The sequence below is a fragment of the Malus domestica genome, chromosome 15 (genome assembly GCF_042453785.1).
Source record: "Malus domestica chromosome 15, GDT2T_hap1".
In the NCBI taxonomy this organism is placed as follows: domain Eukaryota; kingdom Viridiplantae; phylum Streptophyta; class Magnoliopsida; order Rosales; family Rosaceae; genus Malus; species Malus domestica.
Window position 1 is genome coordinate 10690628 of NC_091675.1, and position 10670 is coordinate 10701297.

General features: G+C 41.1%; 1 protein-coding gene across 1 annotated transcript; it reads left to right on the plus strand.

The window, feature by feature from the left end:
* Positions 1–7703: 7703 nt before the first annotated feature.
* On the plus strand, positions 7704–9910 carry LOC103424879 (F-box/kelch-repeat protein At3g23880-like). The gene is made up of 2 exons (XM_008362965.3): positions 7704–7798; positions 7935–9910. Exon 2 carries the CDS (start codon positions 8045–8047, stop codon positions 9452–9454), a length of 1410 nt encoding a protein of 469 aa, XP_008361187.3. The 5' UTR covers positions 7704–7798; positions 7935–8044; the 3' UTR covers positions 9455–9910.
* Positions 9911–10670: the final 760 nt, after the last annotated feature.

The window sequence follows — 10670 nt, forward strand, 5'->3', positions numbered from 1 at the left end:
CAACATAAGCCATAAGCAGAGCAGCCTCGCAACATGTGCTACTTCTAGTTGAACATCATTTCACTTTAAGCACCACCTCATATTAAGTATCTGTTCAAGATGACATCTAGTTACTTTGGCCCACACATGGACTGAATTTCAAGTCTCCAGCCAAAAGACTCTCTTGATTGAAGACTTGGGGGACTACTGTTTGTACCATACTTAGGGCCTCCGTATTTAGATCTCTTATAAATACTCAGGGGACTCAAATGTAATTATGTAATAAAGGAATGGGCAAATATGTAATAAGTGATGAGCCCTTATTTTATAAAAGGACTCCTCACCCTCACAATCGGAGGAGGCCAATTCCTAGAACCTCTCACCCCCTCTCAAAGACTCACTCTCATTACAGAGGCTCTCACATTCTCTCCCTCACCTCTCAGATAAATACAATATCAGTGTGGACGTAGCCCAAATCTTGGGGTGAACCACAATACATCTTGTGTTATTTACATTTCTGCAGATTCACGGTCGGATTTACGTTATTCCAAGACCTCCGGTTTTGTGCATCAACAAAGTTTAAATTACGAAAATCAATGCAAATACGTAGAGCATCACTTTTCTTTAAAATTGGGACAATATTCGCCAACCATTTGATGTATCAAGCTATCGAAATAAAACCGGCTTTTAAAAGTCAAACGAGTTCATCTTTTATGCCAAGTTGAACTTTGATCGAGAATTATCGGAGGGGGGTTGGCGAAAAGGTTTACAACCAACCTTGATTTGTAATTCATGCTCGACGAATGTGCGATCTAGGCCAGGCATCTCATGGTAACTCCAAGCAAAATAGTATTTAAATTCTTTGAGCAATTTATAAAGCTCGACTTTCATAGGTTGGGGTAACAAAGAACTAATAAATAAATGCCAAGGGTTATCGGCCAAGGCAGCTTGGACTTTATCAAGTGACAGGATTGGACCGTTGTCTCATTCGACGAGGAACTCTACTAAGTTTACTTTAAATCTTGGTGAACAGTCTTGGTGTCAACCTCAATGGCTTTCTGAACTGAGATCCGAGTCGGTCGTCCTTTTTCATTAAAACCTTGCGGGGTGATGTAGCCGACGTGATGATCATAATAGCGAGCTTGAAGCATATTAGCTTCGAACGACTGATTGTCGGCCGGATGAACTACGATCGAAAGATGAGGACTTGATATAATGACGAAGGGATATAGCTAGCTTAGTGGATCCAATCACGACCAAGCAATGCATTATACTCGATCTTTGAATCGACTATAAAAAATAAGGTCATGTGATTTTAACCTACGATTTTCACCTCTAAAAGAAGGACTCCCTTAGTCTGAGATTTGTCACCGACAAAGATGTTCATGCTTACCTCTGATGGAATGAGTTCCTCATTAGATTGATGTAGTGTTTTCATGATAAAAACGGATATGATGTTGATTGTTACTCCACAATCAAATTTTTTTTTAGAAATCGGGCATCCTTCAATATGGGCCATGACATACAACGGCTTCAAGTGATGAAGATCAACGGATGAAAAATAGGGAAACAATTCGGCGAGAGCTGCTTTAAGTTTATCCTCTTTGCTTATTTGTTCAACTTCTTCGATGGTTACAAAATTAACTTGCGTGGCCTCCTTGATAATTTCGTCACCGTCCAGGAAATTTGGTTTGGATGTTTTTGGCCGGATTTCTGCAGATAAGACATGGACCACGCTGATTTCCATGTTGTCGAAGACCGAAGGGCCCATCGGGTTATGATCTTTGTCCTCTATATTTTCGGGCGATATGTCTTGCTTATGGGCATCACTTGCTTGGCCATCTTCGGCTGTAGTGACAACATGTTCATACGGCATGTTTGTCGAAATTGTTTTGTATTGAATTTTATCCACTGACTCGCTCGTCTTGGTACTTGGTCTTGCGCTTGTGAAGCCTTGCGAGTCCGCTCCTAATATCTTACGCGGGCATCTCTTGTGGCCAGGTAAGCATCTAAATGTGCCACACACTCTTTTTCATTGGCCATAAGGCCGACAAGGGAAACGGCTGAGAAAACTTCAAAATGGTACCACAGATATTGGAGGTCCTCGAGAGAGAAAGGAAGATCGGCAGTATCAATATCAGTGTAAGGTTCTACCTCAAAGTCGAGAACTCGGGCCTCGCGTATATGTTGGAACCTAGCTTTCATTCCCGGATCCATGGTCTTTTGGATGATCTGTTCGGCATCGGGGCAGGTTAACGCCAGATGAAGATACTCTTGACATGCTTTTGGTAGGCCATACAAGTCCTTAGCCGAATGTTTCTTGTGAAACTCCCGCATGTATTCCAAAGCTTAACCAAGAAACAGCAGGTGGATATTTCACCAAAATTTAATTAATGGCTTTTGTGAGGGTAGTGGAGGAAGCTTGCTTTCGACTTTCTTCTATAAGTGCTCGATGCGAGCATTTATCTCCTTAGGCCGAAGGAGTTTAATTCGATTCTTGGATTCTTCAATTGTGGTTCCAAAATCACGATCGATCACCATATTTCCTCAAAGCAGCTCGGCCATGATTGCTGGAGGTTGTTGGTCATCTTCGCTATCCACCATTTCTTTCGGCTACCATTTGGTACCTGGGGTAACCTAGGCTGCTCATCAGTGAGCCATACAGTCTATTATTTGGAGGTAACATTTTTGCGACTTGGACAATGCAGTTTATGCACCGGTAGGGGAGTTGTAGCTATACCAATGCTGGTCGCGTGGCTCATGTGGCTTGAAGGTTCACCGGTTCGTAGGTGAACTTGAGATACCAGAGTTGCACGCATAACAATCTTTATTGTAAAATGGCACGTCGAAATCAAGTCATCGTTTGGCCGAAAATGACTTATTATCCTGTGTTTGAGGGTTAAGCCTATCGAAAATTTTCTGGCATTGGCTTGCATCAAGGACTTTTTGAGATGTTGCCATGGCTGCATGCATCAATTGCGGTGCTTCAGCCTGAAGCGGCTATTCCCTCAGCTCAATTATGATGACGTTTGATTTGCATCGACTGCATAAAACCATCGGCCCGTCAGTTTCCTTTGTGCTGGAGTCTGACAGTAACTCGGCATAAGCAGGTTTAAAAAGTATTTGGGTGGCTCGTTCAAAGATAGATCAACTTTCATTCGTGGTTGAGAATTCTACTCAAGGACTTGTTGAGTCGGGATGAATTCGGCTTTTCCTTTCCTTTTATCCTTGGGTAAATAAGTATCTACCATGCTTACCATCGTCAAAAGGAAATGATCGATGTCAATGACCATTAGAGGTTTCTCGGGAAACTTGACTTTGCTATTATCGATCCAGCTTTAGATGGCGTCGTGAAATACGATACAATTATTTGTCGTATGCTTGTTCAAGTTGTGGTACTTGCAATACATTTTTCCTTTCAAATCTTCAGCCTTAGGGATATTATGTCATGGCCGAAGGTTGGCGGTTTTTACAAGTAACAACTGGTCGAAAATGGCGTCGGCCTTGGTGATGTCGAAATACCTTTGACATTTTGACAGCGGCTTTCGCAGAAGCCGAACGAGTTTTGACATCTTTAGAGCTAGCGTGAGCCAACGCTTTGTATATGTATGGTTTGTCAATTACTATCTTGGTCGCATCTATACTGGCATATTAGGACTCTTCGCCTTTGGCTGATGCATAACTTACCATCGGGTTCTTGTAGATCATCCCTTGGGTTGGAGATTTTGAGATTTTCTCTTATCAGAGCAAATAATCATATTGCTCGATATGTTGAGCCAATTCATACATATCTCGGAAGTTTGCCCCCAGGAATTTCTTCTTGTATTCCACATCCAGGCCATTCAGGGCAAGCCTAACAAACTCGACTTTAGGGAGGGGTACTCGGCACCACTTTCTGGCTGATCTAAACCTCGTAAGATATTTCATTAATGACTCGTCAGATGATTGAGCCATCATGGCCAAAGAAGAAACTGACATTTCCATCCCTGGCTGATATAATTGCTCATGGAATTTTTCGACCAATTCATGCCAGCTTTGGATGGAGTTGGGTGAGAGGTTGATGTACCATGCGAACACTGAGTCGGTTAATGAGAAATTGAATTGTCGTAGTTTATGAAAATCACTGTTAACATCTCCAAATTGAGCAGTGAATCGAGCCACGTGTTCTAAGAAGGACAATGATGACTCTTCAGCAAAAAGGCTAAAGTCTGGAATCTTGAATCCCTTAGGATACTCGAATCTTTCCACAAAGGCTGGATATGGTTAATGAATTTTGGAAACTTCGACCCATTTTTTAAGGCTGAATCAATCATTCTTTGGACCTCGACCATGTCAACAAGTGCAGCTTCTGCTCCTTAGTCAATTATGTCCGATCTGCTACTTGATCCACAATTTTTCTCTAAGTCAATCATTTTGAGTCGAGCAGATCCTGTCTTGGCCTGCATTGCTGGTAGGGAATTATTCTTTAGAAGATGAGGCTGCCTGGATCGATCAGCGGGCTCAACTTCGCGGACTTTATTAACCAGAACTTCGAGCACTCTGTTGTGTATAGCGCTATTACCTCTCTTCAAGTATGCTTTTTTACCTCTTGACTGAACATTTGCTCAAACTTCCAGGATTGTTCTTCAAATCGTATTCGAAGAAAAGACTTAGATTGTGGACCAAAGGCCTCATCCTCCTCATCGTCACAATCTTCCACTAGTCCTTCAACAAAAACGTTTTTTTGTCATTTTGGTGGGGATTTATGTATCACGAGTCTAACCGCCAAGACTAACTTCCTTTTCTTGGCATATTGCATTTGTGGCTTCAGGTGTTACGGTAGCAATAGGATTCTCTGCCTGTGACAAGCCATCCTGTCCTGGGCTTTGGACTGTAGGTGGAAGATTATTCGTTGATTTACCCATGCCTGTTTTCTTTTTTATTGATCGTGTTTCAATGGTCATGAACTGCGTAGCTCTAGCACTGGGTCCCACTGGGCATGCCAAAATGTTAACCTTAAAAACTACCAAGCTTGCGTGGCGCGCATGTCGAGTAACTAATAAGCTAACTCCATCCTTCGGTTGTGTGTGGAGCGTGCCAACTCATCGGCCGAGTTTGGTCGAGGAGTAAAATATGTTGACGTTGCGTTATGCGCGTTACTAACTTCTTGATTTTACGACTGCGGCAAAGGAAGGAATACGTCTTAGCCTTTGGGTTCTAGAGCCTGAAAATAAGGCTATTAGTTTATTTGAAGTTCACGAATCGTCAGCGCTGGGTTCGGTCTCGGTAATTATATTCGTGAGAGTATAAGTGTGTCGAACTGGTACCAAAATATACAGACATAAACACTCGAAAAAAATAAATGTCTTGATTGTAAATGTGGTTTGGCCATTGGAATGCCGAGCTCTAAAATGTACTTGCGAATATCCGATCATAAAATAACACTCGATGTTCAATGTGTCGAGCCTAGTAACCTGTAACACCTCACTTCACTGAGAAGGTTGATGAGATGACATCTGCCAACAAAGACTAAAGAATCATTGCCAACCGAGACTTGGATAATAACCAATCGATCTCGAAGCAGTGCTGTTTATCCAAACTAAAGGTGCGCATCGGTCAGCTGATTCGATGACTCCAGTGTTGTTTATCCAAATTGAAGATGTTGACGGTTGCCTTCACATTCTGTTTATCTAAACTGAAGATGTGTTGGCCAAAAGATGAGGGAAGAGGAAAAAATGTCAAGATTGTTGAGAAGCTTTGCCCAGGGGAATTTATGTGTTGATTTTAAGGGGGCTTGAATGATGCATCCCCTTATCTATTGATAGCAACAAACCTTCTCATGGCTAAACTAGAAATGTACTCGGATTAGAACTCATCAACCCAACCTGATCAGGTTTCGGCCAATCCTAACCCTTATAGAACTTTGAACAAAGCTTCTTAATGAACCAGATTATCCCCTAATTCTAAGCATCTTCAGCTTTAAGACTCCTTGTTGCACTAGGGTTTGACTACCTCACTCTTATCTAAACCAATCCACCTCGCAACAGTATTCGGCTGACCTTGACTAGACAGCCCATGACAAGATTCTAGATGAATGTTACTGGGTCGAGAATGACTCTTAGCTCGACCTAAAATACTATTTTGGGCCCAAACAAGTTTATATACAATTGTAGGGGCTTATTAGGAAACAAGTACAAATTAGTTGAACTAATTAAGTAATTAACTCAATTTTGTACAAACCCAATTGCAACCTAAAAAATAATTAGTTTTCCCCAAAATGGTTGGCCAATCCAAATCAGCACTGAGAGGTCAACAACAGGAGAGCTCTGGAGAGTCCTACTATATAACAATGTATATTTGGGTATATTGTACTTATACACAGCGATATGGATTGGAGTAAATCACACAATAGCTCAGCTTGATAAATTAGTATCGGATTTGTAATTTACGAGAATTAAAAACTTCAGATTTCTCACTTATACAAGTGAAATGGAAGACCATAAACTATAGCACTAATGACACTATACATTGCCTTCCAAGTAAATCATATCCACCTATTAAATTTTCTCAAACTTTTCAACGTAAATTTATTCGTTAAATTCTGCAATATATGTTAAGCTTATTTTTTACTAGAACGATAGCATTAGTTGGTTAAGTAGTTATTTATTATGGGTGAGGAAATCGATGGAGATCAATCCGCACCAAAGTGCATAAACATGATTGTTTTCTACCACTGTAGTAAAGCATCATATGCATAAGTTATGCATCAATGCATTCTAGAATTTTCACTTTCTGCATCTTGGGGGGCTGAAGATGAAGATAGGTCATTAAACTCTTGGCAATGAGGGAGTGGAGGACCATATGAATAATATAAACCCTAATTTCTGCACTCTGCAATATTGTAATGAATGGAGTCCAAGTCCCACGTAATTAATTTCTTCAACCGATCACGCCCGACCTGCAGGTAATTTACACTTCCCACCTCAACAACCACTATGCGCGCGCGCGCACACACATATATACGTGCGTGTAATCAGTTTTGTATTGATTGGAATCGCATCATCAAATTGCATGCTTGTAAACGTTTATTTTGTTATATAGATTTATGCATGCGTCAGTTGTATAGTTAGATAGAGATGGAGATGGTATTATTACATAATACATTAGCTAGCCTTGTCAGTTAATAGTGTTACATATATAGATTAAATATTGACCGGTGGTTGATCTTTCAAGCTCGCGCATCCCAAAGTCGGCCGGCCTATAATATTTGCTTCAATAGCCACTTACTTAGCTACTTTTAAACCTCAACTGAAACTCAATTATATGTGGTCGATTGTGTATACAGGTTGAAGTACTTTCATGTTACTTTGAATGATGATTTATGATAGACTGATCGGTTTTATATGTACAAGTAATTTGATCTATCTGAAATTAGGATGCATTAGATGAACGGATCGTGGTTATCAGATATATGTCTATCATAAACTTTATATTATAAGAAAACTAATTAAAATGGTTTGAAAACTTTGAGTTTTAACGATAAGGACAAAATAAAGGGTAAAGTGAATAGTATAAGGATTGACTTTTTAATGTAAAAATGTAGTTTTTCGTTAAAATGAACACTACCGGAAGCTTTTTGTTAAAGTTCCCTATTCTTATTGCTCGCTTCCAATGCATATTATCTTCCAACTTATTATATAAAGGTCTTGTTTATGCTTATCCGCCGCTCCAAATTAGTACAGGTTAGTCTAGGCAGTCATATTTTGGGTCATGTTAATTCAATAAGGTCGATACAAATATCATTGACTTCATTCTGGAGTCGATATGCAAGTTCCACAAAGTAATCCTTGTTTTATTATTACATATTGTTAAAGATTTGTTTAATTAGCTAGCTTTATCGTTTAGTTAATCTGCCATAGTTGTCCTTTAATAATTTATAAATAGACGCTAAAATGACAGATGGAATTTACCTGTAGGTGAAGGATCAAACCTCTCAACTTGCACTCAGTTAGTACAGTGATTGCTCTATAAATACTGGAACTCAAAGTCTAAAGTTTCATCAAGCCTCCCTCAACCAATTGTATACATGGGAACCTTATTGGATCATTCCAATATGCATAATGAACACGATGATCAGCGGCAGCTTCCTTATGAGATTGCGGAGGAAATTCTGCTGCAACTGCCGGTGAAGTCCCTTCTTCGTTTCAGAAGCGTATGCAAGCCATGGCTTGCTCTCATCTCCGACCCAAAGTTTGTCAAGTCACACCTCCTTATCCGCTCTACCAAACAAGATGACGATGACGATGATCGTGATCATGATCATGATGCTCACGGCAAAACTACATCGTCAAAAGCACGACTCATGCTCTCCTCTTTGTCCCTCCTCCAGTCCGTCCACATACAAGTTCTCAATACCACTACTATTGATGCACCCGCAACGGCAACCTTGCCATCCCGTGGCGACGGTGAAGCAGAAAGTCTAGCAGAAGCAAAGGCAGAAACAGAAGCGAAGGCAGAAGCAGCTGGCACAACTGGTGCTAATAGTACTACAAGGGTCGTGGAGGCGGAGCATGAGTGCTCTGTGATAATGAGGCGGCCGGTCAAAGACATGAAGATTGTCGGCTCTTGTAACGGCCTGGTGTGTTTGGTGGTTGACTCGGAAGATATGATGATTTATAATCCATCCACCAGGCAGGTTCATGCAGCCCCAAAGTTGCCCACAATCTCCGGTAAGGATTACTTCTATGGCTTCGGTTACGATTCGCGCAAGGAAGACTATAAAATAGTGAGGGCCACTTCTTCAAGTAAGGCCGGCGTTTTCGCCACCCAACTTGACATTTATTCTTTGAAGACCAATACATGGAGAGCCAGGTCCGAAACCCTGCCTTTTTACTTTCTGTTCAACCTTGTCGGAACCCTACTCAACGGGGCTCTCCACTGGGCAGTCCGCCGCGGAAAGACTACTGATCAAGCTTCCGCAAATGGTGACGATGAGAGACCTTTCTCAATCGTTTCTTTCGATATAACGGAGGAGACGTACCGGCAAGTTCCCCTACCGGGAGACGGCGACAAGAATTTCTCGTTCTATGGTTTGGGGGTTTTAGGAGGGCGGCTGAGTATGCTTCACAGCCCTCATGGGTCTGATTACCAGGTGTGGTTAATGAATGAGTACGGGGTCAAGGTATCTTGGTCTATTTTCACTACCATTCCGCGGAAGATGGATTCTGAATACCTAGGGCTGATGTCGCTTCTGAGTATTTTGAAGAACGGGGAGATTCTAATCCTCTTGCATCAAAGGAAACTAGTCATTTACAATCAGGCAGACAGAAACTTCCGAGCCGTCTTTGCCGGGGATGTACACTCTTCCCAAGTGGTTTTGTACATGGAGAGCCTTGCTCCTCCCACAGCCAGAGGCGGAGAGCCGATTTCTGTCCCCAGCCCAGCCGGCTCTCCGCCATGTCCAAGTCCGACTAGTAATCTGAAACCCCAATTTTGAAATAAAAAAAAGGAGTCGGATTTGGTGCTTTTGAGCTTTCCTCTACAAATTGCTTAGTTTTCTGGCAGCGAGGTAAGGTGGCGCTCGTTGGGTGATGACGTGTCTGGATCCGGCGAAGCCCGAGTGATCTGACCGATTGATTGACCAAAGTGCTACTACAGCTAGGGGGTTTTATATTTGAAACCTTAGAGCAGTTCCAGCGTGGGAACCTCCCAAGGCAATGCACTATGCTATCTACCTAGTGAACTTAATAAACAGTAATCAGCTTTTGCATCTTCACTATTGCACTTCAATAGTCCTGATAATAGGCAATAAAATATTAGTATTTTTTTTATTTATAAAATAATACAAAATAATTTTATTTGTAATTTCGGATAAGATTTTGAATCATTCTCATTGCACCACATGTCATTATCCGAAAAGTTATAAAATAATACAAAATAATTTTATTTGTAATTTCGGATAAGGTTTTTAATCGTTCTCGTTGCGCTACGTGTCATTATCCGAAAATACAATTATTGGTGATGGATTTCCGATAAGATTATTAATCAATCACGTCGCGACTCGTGTCATAATCTGTTTACCGTCTTTGAGGATAGATTTCCATCAGATTTTTAACGAATGACGGCATGCCACGTGGCATTATCTACAACCTAATCTTTTCTGAATCCTCCATATAATCCACCATCCATCCTCACAAATCTCACACCAATTTTCTCAAGATCTCTATCATTATTCATAGTTTTTTATTCCTTCTTCACCAAAATCTCTATCATTATTCATAGTTTCTGCTTCATTTTTACAAAGTCTTCTTCTTCAAGGATGATGTGGGAAATCGATCAGCAAGAGGAATAATTGTTTAACCAATCAGAAAGAATGTTCAATCTCCAGGTGGCCCAAACTGAGAGGGAAGAGGATGAGGAACGTAGGATGAGAGATGACAAAGCAAGAATGGGCAGAGCCTCACATTCCCGTCGAGTCATCCAAGCTATGGGTCAGATCTGCAGGCCTAGCCATTCCGGAAACCTTGATAGAAACAGGCAACGACGAGGTACGGAACTCTTGTACAATTATTTTGTCCGTAATAGTGGATTCCCTGATATGTACTTTAGACGTCATTTTAGAATGGAACGACATTTGTTAAAAAAAAATCATGATTGCTGTTTGCAACCATGATTCTCACTTTGTGCAAAAGAATGATGCTTTTGGTGCTATA

Excerpts from the sequence above, each read along its gene's own strand:
- LOC103424879 (XM_008362965.3), top strand. The coding sequence starts at position 8,045 with ATGGGAACCTTATTGGATCATTCCAATATGCATAATGAACACGATGAT.